This window comes from Argopecten irradians, chromosome 3 (genome assembly GCF_041381155.1).
Source record: "Argopecten irradians isolate NY chromosome 3, Ai_NY, whole genome shotgun sequence".
NCBI classification, from domain to species: Eukaryota; Metazoa; Mollusca; class Bivalvia; order Pectinida; family Pectinidae; genus Argopecten; species Argopecten irradians.
Window position 1 is genome coordinate 47,666,619 of NC_091136.1, and position 20,638 is coordinate 47,687,256.

At 33.6% G+C, this 20,638-nt stretch overlaps 1 protein-coding gene across 4 annotated transcripts; it reads right to left on the reverse strand.

The window, feature by feature from the left end:
• Positions 1–277: 277 nt before the first annotated feature.
• Positions 278–20,614, reverse strand: LOC138318854 (AT-rich interactive domain-containing protein 4B-like). 4 transcript variants are annotated; one of them, XM_069261615.1, is made up of 23 exons: positions 20,450–20,614; positions 18,431–18,541; positions 17,834–17,899; positions 17,205–17,298; positions 16,205–16,284; positions 15,763–15,857; positions 15,162–15,380; positions 14,779–14,858; positions 14,517–14,623; positions 14,278–14,350; positions 12,860–12,954; positions 12,374–12,634; positions 10,596–10,979; positions 9,878–10,344; positions 9,381–9,489; positions 9,031–9,098; positions 8,708–8,810; positions 7,675–7,861; positions 7,193–7,252; positions 4,880–6,868; positions 4,426–4,557; positions 4,084–4,224; positions 278–3,837 (listed from the first exon to the last, which is right to left on the reverse strand). In XM_069261615.1, exons 1-23 carry the CDS (start codon positions 20,450–20,452, stop codon positions 3,791–3,793), a joined length of 4,971 nt encoding a protein of 1,656 aa, XP_069117716.1. In that variant the 5' UTR covers positions 20,453–20,614; the 3' UTR covers positions 278–3,790. The 4 variants fall into 4 exon arrangements, with proteins under 4 accessions (XP_069117716.1, XP_069117714.1, XP_069117717.1 ...); XM_069261613.1 differs by having other exon boundaries at positions 7,675–7,867; XM_069261616.1 differs by having other exon boundaries at positions 4,080–4,224; positions 7,675–7,867.
• Between the last annotated feature and the right edge of the window lie 24 nt (positions 20,615–20,638).

The following is a 20,638-nucleotide window of genomic DNA, read 5'->3' on the forward strand; positions in this document are numbered from 1 at the left end:
GGTAAACAAATTTATGAAATTATGCATATTGGATAATGATTGATGTGACAGTACCGTGTGGTCTAATTTTTCAGATTTTCAAAATCTTATCATATCTGTATAGTGACTTTCATTTTTTAGTACCATTCATCAATGTCAGGGATCAAGATAGCAGCTTCCCAACAGGCCCGATGTTTGATAATAATAAATCATATTGTACATTAATTTTGGGCAATAAGAATGTCATATTATATAGTCTTGTTTTAAGAAGCACAATTTAAAACCAGAAGTACAGAAATGACAAAAAACTTTCATTTTATTTGCTATGTATATATGGAATTTTTTTCTATGCACAGATACATCAGTATGCAGTGGTACAAAATGACCAAGAATTGTACAGTGACTAAAAATGTGAAAATGATGAGATGAGAAACTCATTAATATGGGCCTTGTTTTATTAACAAAAAGCACTGTAATACTATGTATATAAAACAGTAAAGGTTGAACTGTTACCAGTAACAGGCCTAGTACACATTACATCACATTTCTAGTATTTTCTAAGGTAAAAACAAAGGATCACGTACATGTATCGTCATGTACTTATTTTACATATAATTTGGTATTGCATTAGAAGCATTCATCCATATAAAAAATCTCTCCTGTAATAATTCTGAACCAATGTACGGCATTTTGACCTTCAGGAAAAATTCTTATTCTAACAAATATTTTAACAGTTCATTTGTCTAATGGATGTTCTGATCCAACTACAATATTTGTTCAATGAGAATGGTTTTGGAAATGTCTGGTACAAGGTAACATTCTGTATGTTAACAGATGCGTGGCACTAGGTATCAGATCTGTATTAAGCATCACATGGAGCTATTTTGGTCCGGATTTCTGGCACAATAATATGAATACAACAAACCAGATAAAAACCATTACAAACATTATTGCAGCCTATCTGCCATATAAAAGTAAAAAAATGTTCTTACAACATTCTTGTACATCGTTGAATTGGTTAAAAGATTTGTATTAAAGTTATCACTGGTATATATGTCCTACCATTACTTATCTAGCTGTTCTATACGACTCAATGGAGGGACACAAGAAACATTTCACAGTTTACTTTCTAAATTTCTTCCCATACAATTTCAGCATGTTCACCATCTCCAACAAAATAAATTTGATCAGAAGCACAGAGGGCTTTAAAAACAAATATCTTGCAGAAAAGATTTGACAAAAAATCATATTTCAAAAATTTGAAATTTATTTAATCATAAACAATGTTGCTCAAGTGAATTTTAAGAATTATTTCATAGAACATATTGATTTGTTAGGCACAAGAGATGGAAGTTAAAGCTAAATCAATAAGTTACTAGCCATTGTTAAAAAAGATATAATTCTACCTCTTTTAAATATTTCAATGGAAAAATCTATTTACATCAATATATTCAAGATTGTCTCAACTTTTACTAGAAAAATATTGATATACTTTTACCATTCATTGCCTACAATACCAGGATATTCATGAAATACCATCTACGCATTCAATATTTAACAAAATCTAAAGCTTTGGAATCATTTCAACAGTATCACAAGCTTTAGAATATCATGTTGATATCACAAATATCATGATATTATTGCTTATCTCATTATTCATAAGAATGTCAGTGTATAATTTACTTCAACAAAATTTACATATACAATATAGAGTACATTTAGTTATTACCATCTTAGTAATATAATGTGCTATTTATCTAATAGCACTTTTACACAAAGGACACCGGTGATTTCCTTTATAATTATCGACTGCCATATTAAAAACTATCAAAACAACCTATGATTCTTGTTTTGGAAGACAATTTCACTCAATTATGCAATCTCCTTTGACAAATCGAAATCATACTTGGATCAATGTGAATTGCTAACAGAATGGTTTTTAGCATTCTGATCCATCAGAGTTACTTCCTTTAGTTTCATTCTGTCAGTACAGTCCAGGCTGTGCTTTGACAGCGTGAAACGAAGGGAGGTAACTCTGGTATATCAGAAAGGGTTTTCAAGAGGCATAAGCTCCTATCAAATTATTTGAAAGATATGTCTGTTGGAAAAGGAAAGTTGGCAAATTGTGATGAAATATACAAACAGGTTCTGATGGGTCATTCTGATAAAGTTGTTTGTCACAATCAGTAATGCTGCTTGGAACAGAAAGTTAAAAATTTTAGCAAGAAATTTCTTCAAAACTAGAAGAATTACCAATTTCATACAAAACTAACACTCTATTGAAATTATGCTGAATTAGTCAGGAGATGTAGCTCCAAATATCTTTCATACTACTTATTTGATTTTACAAACTTCTCCATTTTCAAACATATAAACTGTACCACATTAAATTGTGAATAACAATGATATAGAGATCCTCACATCTACCCGTACTTAACTGATTGAACAATGAAACTTCTTTATAATATGCAAAGTTGATCTTTGGACATGTATCAAAACAGGAATAGCATATATCCTGCATTCATTTGCATAAAAATATCAATGAATATTTATAGTGCCCTTGATATCATAGGAGACACAAGCCGGTGTAGATTCACAACAGATCATGCTTTTTGCTGTGTTGGTGCTCAAAAAATTATACAACAAAAACATTTCATTCAAAAACAAAACTTCAGTAAAAATTTGTATTTTTCAAGTAACAAATAAATAAATAAATATAAAAATCTTCATTTTTCAGCAAAAGTCTTCATTGCAAAATATGTAAGGAATACAGTATACTTTAGTACTGTAGTATGCAGTGATATTAAGAAAAAAAAAACTTCAATAGGACTGTTGCTCAATGGACTCCACCAACTTAATGCTTGAAACATGTTTATTAAAAAAATGTCAACAATTAAGGTATCAGTAAGAGAATCACAGCCACAGTGCTGCCTTCCTCATTGACTACCTTCAAGTACAATGCATCCCCCTCGCTACAAACCACTGTGCTTTGGTAAGTTGTATATACACAATGTATATCTTAACAATTTGCTCCATCAACTACCTTCATGAAAAATAATTTTAAATGTTCAAGGAAAAAAAGACCCTTTTCTATCTGGTAGAAATGTCTGTAAAGATATAATTAAACCCCCCTCACTCACTATCATATATCAAGCAGAGAAGACAGACACCATTTTATAATGATTTTTTTAAAATCCTTTACTGAAATTTGTAATCAAGCATCATGTTTAAGGTTCAATCTCCAACAGGGAAATAGGATATTGGTCCTCTGTACATGTATAGTCATTATATAGAGAGTTGGGACAGGTACCAGCAGGGAGCAGTGTTATAGAAGTGAGGGAGATGGGCAAAGAGTTAAAATAGACAATAAAACTAGTTTGTAAGATAGCTTTTGCCTTTCAACAACAATGGATTAGTTATCTTCTCAAGTGATTTTAACAAAATATATCTTAAAATCCGGAAATATCTCTCTTTCTAGTGTACTTGAAAATAGATCATTTGTCAAAATAATTGATAAAAGTAATGACCTGTGATTCACAAACATCTGTAAATTGTACACACTGTAAGATGCACCAACAAAGTACCAAGGCTTGGTACTAAGAATTATTTAAATAGGTAACGATATTTATCCCACAATTTCAACATGCCATGGAATAACACTGCAACCAATGACACAAGTGTACTTTGCAGCATGCTTTAGGATGGCAGTCATGTAAAATTGTCAACAAAAGCAATGATGATGATGATGAAACAAATGAGTGATGAAGATGATGAGAATGACGAGTACAAAAACCTCTCAATACTGGCCCTGTCACCGACAATATTCGGTTTCAGCTGCTGTTGATGAGTGTTGAACACCTGAAAAGAAAAGTTCATCATGTCAAACCTAGATTAAATTAAATTATGCAATAGTCATTTCTTTTTAAAAATATTTTTGAATTGATAGAGTATTGAGTTAATTAAATGACTTAAATAGATTCATTTATGTGCAAGATGCAAAATATAAATTTACAGATACAATCATACAATTATATCAAAATCCAAACTAACAGAGCATTCGATACCAAGTATTTAAGACTATTTAATAACTGATCCACTACCTACTTTCTTTCCTCCGAGCTCGCTTTCTTCGCCTATCTATACAGGCCACTTCAGCTTTCAAGTTCATATACACTTTGCGTATTTCCTGGATTTTCTCCATCAAAAATGCTATTCTCTTTTCTCCCTCCAGATACTTTCCTTCCTCTGAAATCATGAAAATTTGGCCAGCATAAGATAGCAATATCATTCAGTGTCAAAGTAAAGTATCCATGACAAAAGTCTTCTTTGTATAAAAATGATATTATGTACTCCCAAATCTACCCCTTCAATCAGGACTTATTGATCGATGTTAATCTGTTGATCTATATGAAGGAGGTTGTAAGGAGTGTAAGGATAAAGACTTACCTAGGTTGAGGTTGTACCGTGAGGGACGCGGGGAGTGAGCTGCACCAGACGAATGTGAAGATGACTTGCTGTTTGATGAAGAAGGGTCTTGACTACTTGCCCCCTCATTTCCTTCATCACTGTCACTACCTACTGAAGAAATCTTTCATTAGATTCTGTTCTTACTACAAAGCAGCTGGATTAGCATAGAACCCCTTGATACTATAATCACTGTGACTATCAACTGAAGAAAATATTCATTTAACTACACTATATCCAAAGCAACTAAATTCACATTACTTTTATCCAGGTATACTTCTATAAATATTCACAAAGAAATTAAACAATGTACAATCACCACTCAGTATGTGCAATCACCACTCAGTAAAAGCTCCCAACATAAAGTAGAACAGAACCAATCTTGAGACAATACCATTAAATATTAGCTTCCATAATAATAAAAACCTTAACCTACCTGTAGGTTTTGATGTTTTGCGTTCAACTGTTGCTTTTGATTTTCCTTTTCTTTTCTTTTTTGTTGGTGTAGGCTCTTCAGATTCTTTCTTCCGTTTACCGAGATTTGAGGATACTGGCACATCTAAATTGCTGCTCTCAGAGCAAGCCACATTACCACTACCAACGCTGCCATCGTTTGACGACGGACTAGCATTACCATGTGGAGATTCACCACCTACGGATTGCTGTTCATTTTCAGCACTATTGTCAATATCAGATTTATTTTGAGACTCTTGTGAAGAGGAATGATCCCGAGAAGCACACTGAGCACCATCAGAGTCGTCATGCTCTGGAGTGGTGGGTGGGGTATTGTCAAGCACAGTATTAACGGCTGAGCTATTACTAGCTTCTTTTGAAGGATCACTGTAGTTCATTCTACCACTAATCACCTCGTTTGCATTCATAAGAGCTATACCTGATAAAAGTTCAACGCCTGAAAGCATTTGCAGGTTACTGTCTAATGAGGGATTTATCACAGCTTTAGTTTTATCACTCCCTGTATCATGTGAAGATGGAGACATTGCACTTTCATTCTTGTTTTCAGCTTTAACCGAAGCACAAACTGAACTGTCCACTGATTGTTCTAATTCCCCTTCCCCACTTTCTTTGCTCTTTTTACCCTTCCCCTTATTGGGAACTTTCTCACTTTTCACTGGTTTTACACTTTTACCCGTTTCTTTCTTTCCCACTTCTTTTTTAACATCTGGTGTTGATACTTCAGCTTCTTTTTTCTTTACTTTTTTCTTCACTTTTTTCTTCTCTCCCTCTGTTTCCTCCATAACAAACTCCCTTGCTTTATCACAAACACTGCTGATCACTTTGTCTAATGTTGACATAGCTGTCTCTGTAGATGCCTCCAGGACTTTTTCTGCAGTTGATGGTGGTTTATCCTCTTTTGCCTTTTTCTGTGGTGGTTCATATTCCATTTCAGGGGTTCCTTCAGGTAATATCACCATTTTTCTCTCTGCCATTGTCATCTTTCCTTTCTTTACTTCCTTCTTTTCCTTTTCTTTACAATCTTTCTTTTCCTTGATTTCCTTCTTTTTACCTTTGATTATTCTTTTTTCCATTTCTACAGCCTCTTGTTTCAGCTTTTCTTTCAGTTCTTTCTCAGCTTCTGCACGAAGATCAGGTAAAGTAATTTCTTCCTCATCATCCCGAAATTCATACTTATCGAAAACATTATTTGTAGGGGCCACTTTGTCAACTTTTTCTTGTTGTTTTTCTGCTTTTATAACTTCAGGTCTAATTTCTGGAGCAGGTTTGTCAATATCAACATTCAACACTTCTTTATTGTCAACTTGTTTCTCCAATACTGGTGCTATCACAGGTGGCAAATCATCATCATTTTCAGTATTTTCTGGCACAACATTTGATGAAGTATTTTCAGCTGGTTCTTTTGAAGATTCTGAAACCTCAGTAACAACCTCTTTTTTGGTAGCAGACTCTCCCACTTCCTCCTCTATATCCCACTTGAAGACATCTTTCTTTAACTTGTCGGAATTGTTCTCCGACGAGGAAGATCCCTGGTCTGCTGGTTCTGGTGGTGCTGGCAGATCCTCAACAGCCTCAAGCTGAGGAGCAGACTCCAAGGGGTCCGATTCTGGTTTATCTTTGTGCTCTTCTTCAGCATCAACTGGGTCAGAGGTTACAACTTCTGGGGTAGATTCCAGGGCAGCTGATTTGCTGCTTTGAGCTTTTGATTTTGGTTCTTCAGAAATATCTTTGATTTCTTTCAGAACTGGAAGTTCTGGTTCATCTGACTTCTTTTCTAGTTTTGGCATGTCTAAAGGTACATCAACATCCTTCTCCTTTTCTTTGTCTTCCTCCTCATCAAATGAATCTACACTAGTGTCTTTCTCCAAGTCTTCCATTTCTGGAGAGCTTGCAGACATTTCTTTCTCATCTGCATCCAGATCAGACTGATCGAAATCCTCAAAATCTGAACCTGTACAAAAGACCAAAATTTACGAAATGTAAGATACAGATATTAGTATAGCAGGAAATAATTTTTATTCGCATAAATAGAATTTGTTAGAATTTCTAATCTAATTCATTCAGCAACCTCTAAGGTTCAGTCAACATATTGTGAAAGACTTAGTTCAGAAATGTTCAAAATATCCTATTTATAATCGTATTTCACGTTAGAATGTTTGTAAATGATACTAGCTGAAAACTTACGTTGCAATAAAACATTTAACATAACTTTAAAAACCAAAATTCCTGTTCATGGTAAAGTAAGAACGTTCTCTGAATTTTGAAACTAACTTACCTTGAGAATTAACATCTGATTCAGTCACACCCGAGTTTCTCCTTGTCCTCCTCCACTTAGCTGTAAACATTAATATAAACTTATGACCAAATTTTGTACTGACTAAATTGGTCATACTGAAGATATAAAATAATGATGCTAAGGTTCAATAGTAACTGTAGTTTGAAGAAAATAAAAATACAAATAAGTTTGAGATAGATCACTTTGTATATTTTGTGAGCTGTGACAAACTTAATTAAATGACCAAAATACAACTAGTCTATTTGTCAGCCATTTTGATTTTCTGATCAGTTCCAACATCAAACATGTATTACATGCGGAGAAAAAGAGATAAACAATTTGTTTACAGATGACTTGACAAACCAAAAATCATGGATCACAGCAAGATGATGGACAGTTTAAGAAAACCACTTTAAGCTCCAACAGATCAAAAAAAGATTGAATTAGATTCAGTTACATCTCTTTTACAGTCATATACTTACGTGGTAATCCGTCCATGACTTTGAATTCCACACTATTAGATCTGGTAGGTCTGGACTTAGGTTTTGTACTAGATGCTGGAGATCTGGCCTTGACAGGAGCAGGTCTTGGCTCGACTACAGATGCTGGCTTTGGTGGGCTGGGCTGTACTGGGGAAGGACCAGGTCGGCCTCTCTTCTTGTTGATCATCTGCAACTATAGCAATTTAAAAACATGCTTGTCAAAATGATTTATTGCGTTGAGAAAATACTGAAAAATTAAAATTATAATGATACATTAAACAGACATTTGCCAATAGGTTGACATTCATTTAGCCCTATGGTTGGTTGATAGTTCATTTCTATTATAACACCTGAAAGTTATATGTGCCGTAACTGGGCAAAAATTGTTGGCATGTTAATTTTTCTTCATTAACCTATTGAAAACCATAAGATTTGATGAATTAAACAGTGAAAATCATTCAAATGAGTTCAGATGCCTTATAAATGTTGGTTACAAAACAGAAAAAATTATGTACTGTAAAATTGCTGTTTTTTATGCCTTATGCATGATCAGATGGAAACTTTCTTGCAGAAATCACTTTACAATTACTAAATACACTACAAATTGTGAAAATTGTAGATCACATATTGGCTTCATGGTCTGACCTTCGGTACTCATTTCTATAGATGTACATATAATGATTTTTGGCAGTACTGCTAAAATCATTTTCTGCTCATATTTGTATTTGTAAAATCCAAATCAATCTATCGAAAATACTGTAATTTTCAGGATGTTAGTAGTTTTTGGTCATGCATAAGATATTAAAAGCTTATCTTGATTCGCGAGTATGAAAAATACGGTACATATAACTTTAAACCACATGATTGACTTTATATATACTCCCCATTAACCTGTCGGCATAACATTGGAACATTGGTACATTGGGTTAAAGAAATCCCTATAGTTCTCTATCTTAAAAGATCTCTATAAAGATATACAAAGTTTAGTGCTTATCCAGTGTAACCTACTGTAGAAGAGATATTTTTAACACACCTGCGGTTTAGATGACTTTGGTGAACAATCCTTCACTTTCTTGTCAGAGTCTGGTCTATTGATGACATGCACGATGCGCTCAGGCTTTATCCACTCATCATACCTTTAACACAACAGAGAAGAGTTATAATGAAACAAATCAGTATTGATCTATATAGGAATGGGTATGGGACACTTTTGCTGAAGCTTTGAGTTGTTCAAAGTCAAACTGAGCAAGATAAAATGTATGGTGTGTAATAATTAATCTAATAAGGTCTTTAGCTCATTTTTACTGGTTTAACTGTTTCGAGTCCTGTAATAAGCAACACCATTGCAGCACTAACCTCATATTCCAACCTGCATAATGTACCAAGTATTGAACTTGTGAACTGTCCAGACCTGCTTCTACAACCTGTAACAGACAAACATCAACCTTTTACTAAACATAGCCTTACTTCCTGCTCTATATCTATGATAATATTGGTTTTCAGAGAGAAAAATTCAATGAAGATACAACTTTTTTTCCCCAATTTGTTCAGCACAAATGATAAAATTCTGATGCTTACCTTACACAAGGTAAGCTGTTTTATAATGTATTATTCAGACAATTTTTGACTGCTAGTTAAATTATTTTTTCTATCAAATAATTTCTATTATTATTATGCTTCTAACGTGAAAACAAAAACATTCATACCTTTGCATCGTAAACTTTCTGATTTCTGCCTCTTCCATAGCGAACCTGAAGTCTGGTACCATTTGGATATTCTGCATTTATGTCAGTTTTACTTTCCACTTCTTCAGACCTTAAAAGAATATATCAAGAATTCATAATGCCGCATAATATATGATGTCTTTAAATTGATAAATGGCAAAAACATCACGACTAACTACTTTTCATACAAATTTATCAAACCTTGAATATTCAATTTGCACAACTGATCTAGTTCGTCATTCACTAAATGCTATTTTCTTTATCTGTAGGGTATAGATCTTGATTAAAGAATAATTTAGTAATCTTTATAGATAGAGATATAGGCTATGAGTTGAGATAACTTGATACCAATCTTTGATGGAATGGCACATATATGTATATTAGAAACATCCATAAGGCAGATTTTTATGGATTCCTTCTTATACCATATAATGTAACTCATTTATTTGATATCGTTACAATAATATACTATCACTCACCACTTCTTGTCTGATTCCGTCTCGCCACTTTCCTCGTCATCATCCTGTGATTTCTCTGGCCTGCTATCCTTGTTATCTTTCTTTGAAGACCCACCTTCACCATCATTATCCTCCTTCTTAGCTTCCTTCTTTTGTGTTCCTTTTGGCTTATCAGACTCACTTCCCTCATCATCTACCTTGGCTTTCTTCCCTTCTTTCTTCACTGATTTGGGTTTCTCAATTTCCATAGCTTCCTCTTCTGCTTTGGCTGCTTTCTTCATTTCCTTTCTAGTGATTTTCACTTCTTTTTTCTCCTCTTTCTTTTCCTCCTTCTTCTCTTTCTTTTCATCTTTATTAACTAATTTAGCTTTTGGCTTACTTTCCTTGTCAGCAGGCTTCTCCTTTTTGGTCTCCTCCTCTTTACAAGTATCATCATCTTTTGTATCCATATCTTTCTCATCTTTTCTCATCGAGCGCCTTCGCACAATCTATTGAAAAACAATATAGTATAGTAACTCTACAGTTTTAAGGTTTAAAACTAGAAATGTCTACATGAATGGATGGAACAGAACACAAATGGGTAACTGTATATTCCCTCTCACACCATTTCTTAGTTGGGACATACCAATTCAATAATTACACCAAATTAACAAATTAGGAAGTGTTCCAAAACCTTTTCTCAAAATTTAAACTTACCAACTTTTACATACAATCAATATACAATGTATTAAGAACAAACCTTTTTCTCTTGAGGAATTTTCTCCTTTGTCTTCTCCTTCTCTTCATTTGCCTTTTCCTTCTGTTGATCTGCTAGCATCTCTTTTTTGGCCTTCTTATCTTCTTCTTTTTCCTTTTTAACAGTCTTTGCTGTCTTTTTAGCACTATCAGGATCCTTCTTTACTGGCTCTTTCTTCACAATTTTCTTTGGCGTTGAATCATCTTTTTCAACCTTTTTCTCCTTCTGAACATTCACTTCTTCTTTCTTAACTTTCTCGTCTGTCTTTGGTGTTGTTTCGTGCCTCATGATTCGCTTTACAGGTGAACGCTCCCGTTTTACAACTGTTTCCAGAGGTTCTTTCCCTTCAATCTCTCCTGTATCCGACTCTGGCTTTTCATCAGATTCCTTCAATTGAAACAAAGGCAAATAAACAAATATATAAATACAATGAAAATATTGGTGTCTGTACTATTTCAGCATTCAGTGTTCTCCCCAAGCCCTTTCCGCGTAACGGTCCCGTTACGTGGAAATTTTGAGCCGTTGCACGGAAATATCATCTGTAGCGCACTTTCAGCCTCCCATTGCACATCAATAAATCAGACCCCCATTTTCTCTAAGTAGGTCTACTGAAAATAAACCTCATAATAAATCCCTCCTGCTACCTGACAAGTAGTACTCTTATAAATTTACAATGTCTGTCATGCCGCTATGCCATGTGGTTGGGTCCATTTTTAAGACCGTGACAGTGTTGATTACTTGTGATCCGCAGGGGTGTCCTGCCATATTGTACTGTTAAATTGCATTGATAAGTAAACAAAAGAGGTGTGACTACTCCCTAACCAACACCTCACTTGTTCTATTTAGCAGTCTGGGGATATAGGTCAGCTAGAGAGAGGAGAAATCACTGATCAAATCACTTTCAATCATGTGAGCTATGCAACGTAACAGAAGTAGGCAGCACATCGGCAGTTTAGGCAACAAACTGACACCTTTTCAACAGATGTTTTGATTATAGCTAGTGAGCATCATCCCAAAAACAAACACTACTTGCCATTGTAAATGATTTACTCACGTTTTTAATGTCAAAATAGGCATATACCGCTGAAAGATGCCACAAACTTTGCAACCGAAATGGCCGCCATTTTGGTGTTAGGTAATTGTAATAATGGAGCCAGATCGATGGGTATAAGAAATCCGGATTTGAAAAAAAATCCAAAATTTGTAATTTGTAAATTTTAAGCATAATTGGATGATAAGAAACATATTGTGATGGAATTGGGGGCATAATCCCATAATTATCTAGAACTGTGAAACACATTAAAATAATCTTAATTTAAAAATTTAAATAATTCTAATAATTTTTAAATGCAATTAATCTGAATTCAGTAAATGTGATAGTGAGATAAAATGTTAATATTTCTTGTTATTCTAATTTTTATTATAACACTAGGCCATTAAAATTAAATTGCGGCACAAAAAAATTATTCGCGCTGCGCCGCGCAGTTTGCAACGGGAAAAAATAACCATTGCACAGTGAAAAAATCCTGGGGAGAACACTGAGCATTGAATAAAATATCATCGATCATTGTGATATCATGTAAGTGCACTAAATTACAATCACCTATAGATTAATACAATGTTGCAATTTTTTTGTTCACTTAAATTAATTTGAATTCAAATCAAGTGGTAGACTATCATCAATTCACGTATAGTGCAGCTACAAAATGTCAGTATTCCTTCAGTGTATATAGCATATGTAAAGAATTAAACAGAAATTATATTCCCTCCATGAGCATTACCTTGCAATCTTCCTTCTTCAGCGGAGTTTTGTCCTTCTTCTCTGGTTCCTTTTTGAAAGGTACATGAATTCCCCTTCCAGAGTGACTTCTACTCCTCCCAGGTCGACTAATAGTCCCCATAGAACTGCCAAGTTTGCGATAAAAGTCCTCGAATGCATGAAGATACTTCTTGTATGCATTCTTTATTTGGTGAGAAGCAGTGTTTGAAGGAGGAAGATTCATCTTTGCATAAACACCTCGCCATTTCAACTGGTTTGTCACCTAGAAAAAAAAAACCCATTAACTTGTGAACAAAAATAAATATTAATCTATTGGCATAATGCTGTTTAGAAAATAACTACTAAAACTAATGAATCCTTCATTAAAAATAAATTCAATTTGGATCAAAGGAAAAGGTTGTTAATATTAAATTCATTATTTTGTTAAAGGAGCAAATCCAATATTATATTTCCAACAAAAACAGCCTTAAATGCAAATTTCACACACCTTATTGTATCCACCAATGTTCTGTACAACTTTGAAAAGCTTGTACAAATTCAGGTCCTTATTTCCCAGAGTTGGTCCTTTGTTGATCGGTGTGCCTGTTGATATACAAAACAGCTGATCATGTCATCAAAGTAAAATTTGAAGAAATATTTACTTCAGCTTTACATCTATGAAAAGATCCATAGTTATCAGTCACAAAGCATAAACATTTCACTTTTGGACAAATAAGTTACAGAGACTCCACTTTATCGAATAACGGTTATTCAAATATTTCTGTTATTTGTTAGTGTTTCCCACAGGAAAAAAAAGGGCATGGTGCTGGGTTTTGAAAAGGGCACCTTGACCGCGATAAATAACCATCAGAGGGGCACAAAGGTTATATCGACAACTTCCAATACAAGGGGAAATCTTTAAAACTGTCTTGTTGTTTATTTAATTCTGGTTCAACTAAATATCATTTAAATGCTTTAAACTCTCTGTGTTGCTAAGTAATATCAGGACATCTATTTAATTATTCTGAGTGAAAAAAATGATTTTGAAAATTGTAATCTGCAGATCATATGATCATGACTATAATTGATTCACAATAAAGATCTAAATTTCATTTATATTAATTAAAAGAATGGGAAAATTCAAAATGTATTCCTTTATTTCAATCCAATTACCTTCATTTTAATATATATCTTTATTTAAATATTAAAAATACTGTATTGATTTGAATAAGATAACATGTTTCATAATAATTGACAATTAATTAAAACAATGTTCTAAATTTACAAGAACTAAATTAAGAAAATACAGATAAGTGTTAGAGTAGTATGCAAAATATTTGGTATCGATCGTCAGGCCTTTTCTCAAACAGACTCACGTGTTGATCTAACGTAAACAAGAATCTAAATATTGGAACATTCTTTTGTTATTAAACAATTAAAATCGATTTATAACTTCGAAAATAATTACTTTTTGTTCGTTTTAAGTGTAAACAATTTATGTATTGATCAAATGAAGGAAACGATGTTGCCTGTTCACATGCATATGTATGTAGGGGGTCAGACGGAGGTGCAAAACGCCATCTCTGCCTATTTGAATACTCCGGTTATTAGAATATTTTCTTCTGGAAAATGACTTATTCAAATTAGCGGAATGCTCTGTATTAAGAAACACCAATACAATGGTTTATTTTATCATGTAATCAAGAAACTTTATCCGATATATTTTAATGCATAACAGGGTCTTAATTTGTTGAATTTGTATCTATAACTTCTTCATTGTACTATTATGAAGTACAATATAACCTCGCAAACTCGACCCTTATTTAATCCAGATTGCTGTGTGTTCTGGCGTAATTGTATGGATATTTCCTTGGTCCCTGTGAGCAGCTTAGATAAGTTATATGTAAATATGTTGAATGACCTTACCTCTATCATCCATAAACTTGTAAAGCTGGGCTACAAATCTGTCCTTTTCTTCACTTGGTTCATCATCAGAAGACTATAAATGAAAGGTAGAAAATGAATATTATCAAGTGTTCAAACAATTTTATGTCATCTTCTTTCATGAGCAAATGAAGTCTCAAGAGAATGATACCATTTGAATTTGAAACAATTAAAAACATCATTTTTCAAAATGTAGGTTTCTTCAACCAACTAAAACATACCTCTTCATCATCTGTAATCTCTTCTTCATCTGTTCCAAGCAGTTCATCTCTTTCCCATGATGTTGGAAGATCTTGATTGTCATAGTAGGCGATGCATTTCTCAAATGCTATATCATAAACACAAAAAGATCATCAGTGATTTGGTCAATTGAGAATGCTTGTTGAAGCATCTAAGTGAGGCATAGGATATGTACCAACCCATAAAGTGAAATTCCATGATTTTAAGTAGAGTAAATATAACAGTAACAGTAATGTAACACACCTGCTTTCAATGTTTTGTCTTCATTCTTCTGGACAGTGTCCTTGGTAAACTCCTTCATGTCTTTACGAGCAATGGAGTAACTGAAATCAAACAGAATTTATAAAGTGACACAAGATTCAAATTAATCTAATAATTTGTATACTATTTACTTTCCCACTGCGGAAAGCCAAACTGAATCCACTGCACTCAATACATGTTATTTCCAAATAACATAAATTTGGTTCTTGTGATATCAATAAATTGATGATAACATAAATGCAACAGAGATAGATAACACTTGATGGCTATTCTCTAACCTAGATCATTCTGTAATATCTAAATCAAATATATATCTGTTCATCAAAAATTCTAGTTTAGCAATGAAAATATTTCAAGCAACTTACAATTTCCCATCCTTGAATGATTTGAGGAGTAGGTGATCCTTGGTGCGTAGTTCAGTGGTGTGGGCATCAGGCAGAACCACAAGTACAGGAACTTGTTGTTTACGCTTGTCTCCCATCTCGGCCAACATCACCTTCCCAACTAGGTTTTGTAGTCTGCCCTTATACGCAGCACGTTTAGGAATACTTTCGTCTGAACTTGTATCATCTTCTTCATCATTCCTGATACATAGCAAGCTGACATTTTACATACAGACAACTTACTTCCTATATAATTCAGGAAAGTCCAGAATGTTTGTAACATATGTCATCATCAACTCGAGGCATAACTAAAGGTTAGTATTATTTGATGAATCTAAATAAATGAAGAGCTTAGAAATTAAGATTTCTTTTGCATAAGTCTTTAAAGAGTCAAAGTTACCATGTCTGCCTATCACTGTCATTATTATCTATTAAGTAGAAATTTGTTTAAAGTTCAGATCCAATACCCTCAATCACAGCTTCAGATTCAAATGAAATACAACTATATGAATTCAGAAATGAATACTGCACATTACTCAACCAACGTTTTAATCATTTTTTGAAAAAAGTTCTTATAGCATACCCCATGCTGTGCCTTCCTCCACGCTTGCCACTTTTGCTGTGCATGACAGGTGTTCCAAAGTGTTCTGGGTGAGACAGTGGAAGATTATCCAAGGTCTGAAACAAAGGAAAGTTCTTTATTAAATCACAACAAATGAAAAAGACACATCTGAACAAATATAACATACTAATTTTGACACCACCTACAATGGCTTTTTTGTATTTTTTTTTTTTTTTTGCATTGTTTACTACTAAAAGACTTGACAGATTTGATACTGATCAATTTTGAAAGTGTCCCATAGTTATAAAATTGAGATGAAACTTTGTTAAAGGGAGAACAATTGATATAAGAAAGGTAAAACAATAGTTATCAACTGCTTGAATGCAAGTTCTTACCCATGTGTATTTTCATAATTTTCCCTTACAAGATGACCAAAGTGTAAAAATATATTGTAATGACATACCTCACTTTCAATGAAATGTTTTTCTCCTTTCAAACATAATTGTGTTCTTCTGAGTGTTTTCTCATCACCATCATTGAACACTGCAATAAAAAAATGATCAAGTCATGAATGGGAGAAATTAATATCAGAACATTCAAAGTATCAATAGAAAAGTGAGTCTATATTTGGTATTAGTGCTGAAACGGTTAGTAGTTTTTGTAATCGATTATTGGGTCACATGTAAGTGATTACTAATCAATTAATCACTTGAATTGAAGGCAGTTTTATTGTCTCACTAATGAAAATGACTACTGAAAAACGTCCACCATGTTTTGGTATCAAACACTTACTGTACGATATGACAGAGCACATACAAAGTACATAATATAAGCCTACCAATAAATAAGAATAGTTTTATTGACAAAACATACATATTTTATCCCAAATTTGCTCTGAATTAAGTCCCTGTATCATCTTGTGTAACATCGTTTAAACCCAGTCTGCTAACACGCTGTTTTGACGTGACCTTCACACATACGACTAATCAACCAAATCTGGATCGCCACGGAATGACATGACCAAATTTTCGTCAATGAACATTTCCATTTGAGATCATAAAAATAAGATAAACCAACAACTCTATCTTTAAACATTCTTTTTATATGATACACATATGCAATAGTAAAAATCGCTAGTGAAAGTTGGCAAACAGTGTGTTGCAAGCTTTCTCGTGACATCCACTTTTTCATTGATGAATGACTTTAACTTCCACATAGACATAATTTAACAAATATTTCTCACATCACATATATATGCTTTGTTGAGTTCAAAACCTGTCAACGGGTTTAGTCAGCTTACAATGCACTTGCTTTGCATGTTACGATTAATAAAATCTTTAATCAATTTTCAGCAATTAGTTTCATTAATCTAATCTCATTATTCAACTAATCTTTTCAGCCCTATTTGATATGCACCATTAGAAATGTTCACAGAGAAAAGAACACTTTTGACTAATACATACCAACAGTGTACATGCTGGAGTCAGTAAGCCTTGTGATAACACCTTCAGTTAACATGCCAGTTTCAGGATTCTTAACTTCCACAATAGATCCATTCTGTAAGTAAAATTCAACATATTTAATTCTTTATAGATAATTTGACAAATATTTCACAGATTTCCCTCCAATTTTAACTTTGGGAGTCCCATGGACTCCTAGGTTTAAAGTTAGTGAGTCCCTTATAAAAACTTTGGAGTCTTTTTGCTAAAATTTATTGTAATTGACTTGTAATTTTAATTTTAAATTCCTTCCACATTGAGTCCCAAGGACTCCCATCATTTTATTTTAGGAGTCCCTAGGCATTTTTGTTTGTCAGAGATGCAGAAAACCTGTGTCCAGGAAATCCCTGATATTCTAGTTAAAGTATGCTATAAAAGCAAAATACAGAGGTACAACAATATGAAAGTAATTAAATAGTTAGACAACTCCGTGTATTTCAACTTCAAGTCAATAAAGACTGATTTTTTAAATTATAATCAAAGACAGTTTCTTGACAGCATAGATCAATCTTTTTCTCTAGAAAACTTCCTGTTAAATTCATAACTTGATATAAGTGAGTGACCTATCATATTATTATAATAATAGAATTTACCTTCAGGATTCCTTTAACGGCGTCATCCGTAACAAGGAGAGATGACTGGGTTTCCTTTAGAAATACCTATAACAAAATACAAAAAAACTTGCATGAAAAAAATTCACATGTCGCAGCACAGCATACTAATAGTATATTTATACTTTGCAAAGATACAAACAGTCTCACAATGTTTAAAAGGAAAATGTAGAGGTTTCTTAGAAAAAATATTAATACCGTCCATCTTATTTTTTCATATTTGGCGAGTAAAGAGCTAGCACATACTATGACAATAGTCATAATGGTGCTATAACATAATTGTATTTGCATTTGAAATGATAGATGTCAATATTAACACAATTTTTCATGAGGATGGTATAACAATTTCATTTGACCAAATGAGAGTGGGAAAAACACTTGAACATAAGTTTTTCACATGGACAAAGATATCTCGACTATCAGCAGTGGCTTCACAACCATCTTCCTGGCCAACATGTGGCCAAGGGTCAAGTAAAATGTTCCTGTCAGAGAAACAGATCCATTTAAGGTTTTGTTTTTGCAATATATGTTCCAAGACTTTTATCAAATCTTAGTTTCCTTATTTTCACACTTTCTTACCTTGCACTTTACACATTTCACCAGTTTCTTCACTTTTGCTTCACAAAAGGCTCCTCGATACTTTGCACTAACCTCTGTTCCTACAACAAGGTATGGGGGATCATCCCCAGCCTGGAAATAAAGATATGGTACATTAATTATTAATCAATGATAATTTCTCCCCATTGTCTTCATGTTGATAAATAGCAGCAAGTAAATATACATGTTGCTTTCATTTGCATTGGTTAATATAATACAAATTATAAATTTCTGTTGTCTATAATCAGGGGACCTTAAAATCTAAAGTCGCTGTTGACCGAGTATGAATAGTGAAACCAGTCACTATATTACATATCACTTATTAGTAAGAGTGGATGCTGAATTTCCAGTTTCATAAGACTGCAGGGTTTGCATTTACTCCATCCCCATATCCTTTTTAAGCATAGAAAATCAAAAGGACCCATGTTTATCCTGAAACTCCATTCTAATTACATTAGCCCAGATGGGATAACATTTTATGTGAAGAGCACCCCCTTATGTAAACACCAAGCAAAAACTCTGGGCTGTTTTTAAATAATATGATAATTTGTAGAAAAGTAAGTCTTAGATAATAATGGTAGTGCCAATATTTAGGTAACAAGCAGTCATAACATATAACATACTATTACAACATTTTCTGTAACCATAAATCATTTGAAATCCTTACAATAATACTTAATGAAATACATGTACTTACATACATGCAATCACATAAAAATAGAAAGAATATACATTGTATTGACCGTATCAATTGGCAAACAACTGTTCAAACTCTCAGTTTGTGTGATTATTAGGGCTGGATCAATATATCGATATACTGCTACGTATGGGTTTTCAGCAGTGTATCGAATATCGATACACAAACATGCTGTATATCGCTGTATCGTTTTCACAACTCACCCTAATGTTTTCGTTATAGACATAGGAAATTCCAAACAAAATTTATTTTAAAACATCATTCAAGTAACAGCATTTCATTCAATAGGAAGTGTTTAAAGCATCTGTGTCACCTAGATGGATTAGAAATGCCTTTTCATAACTAAGAATACGAATTGACAGAAATTAATTAACACAGATGATTAACCAAATCAAATGTTTGGTAGATTTTTTTTCCTGATTATAGAATATTTTATCAAAATTGTCTTTTATTGTCACAATATTCGAAATACAATGGTCAATTGAATTTGAAAAAGAGGTCCACTGTATCGTCAATATGTATCGTGTATTGTTTCAGTGTATTGTCAATACGTATCGTATCGTTTTAGACCTTCCAATACCCAGCCCTAGTGATTATGAATGATGACAAAACCTGCCCTCATAAGCTTTTTATGGAATTAAATTTTAAATAATATCCATCTAAACTTAAATACAGTGAATGTGTATAATATATTAGCAACACATGAGTATTAAACCTAGATACTTGCCTACCTTAACTAAAAACTAAATATCGTAACACAATGGAAAAATTACCAGATAGAGTACAAGTTTTACGTTCTGACATGGCTGCCAGTCAGGATCGAAACACACCTGATTAGCCTTATGACTTCGTTAGCAATTTTGATCAACTCAAATGGCTCAGTATGTTATCGTTTCAATGTTCCACAATAAGAAATGTTAGACAGCGCATTGCAGCTAGCAGTTCCTGCACTCGATCCGCCGTGGAGGTCACTGGGCTACAACAACCGGCGGATCTGCAAGGTTGTTTACATCGGTGCATCCCAGCTGCCATAATGTCGACCAAGACAAAACTGCTGACAGGCCAACGAAGTTACACAGCTAGACAATCTCATACACTTAGTCCATTTAAAGCACAGACTATACAAGAACTTTTGAAGTACATCACTAGTTATGAAATAACTAAATTTATACCTAGTTGACGGTTATATCAGAATAAATATCCATCTAACACGACATGTTCGTTTATTTTACAAGAACCATTACTGACGCGCCTAAACCCACTGTCGATTGGAACCAAAGAAAAGGAAAATGACACGGACTCACCATCTTGATTTTAGTACAGGATACCCCAAAGTCGTTGGTATACTTTACGCGAGAAGATATCCAACCGGATCCGTTTGGTTTTTGATATATTTCAATCAACAAGTACAGGTACTGCCATCATCGTCGGCGATCCACTATCAACCACGGCTGAACAACAACTTGTCATCGGAAAATTCTGTATTACGATTG

What these genes read in the sequence shown, in the direction of transcription:
- LOC138318854 (XM_069261613.1), bottom strand. An exon ending in CCGTTAAAGGAATCCTGAAG is followed by an intron (nt 17,299 to 17,833) that starts GTAAATTCTATT and finishes TTTTACTTACAG; the next exon opens with AATGGATCTATTGTGGAAGT. An exon ending in GCGAGCTCGGAGGAAAGAAA is followed by an intron (nt 3,838 to 4,083) that starts GTAGGTAGTGGA and finishes TTTTCTTTTCAG; the next exon opens with GTGTTCAACACTCATCAACA.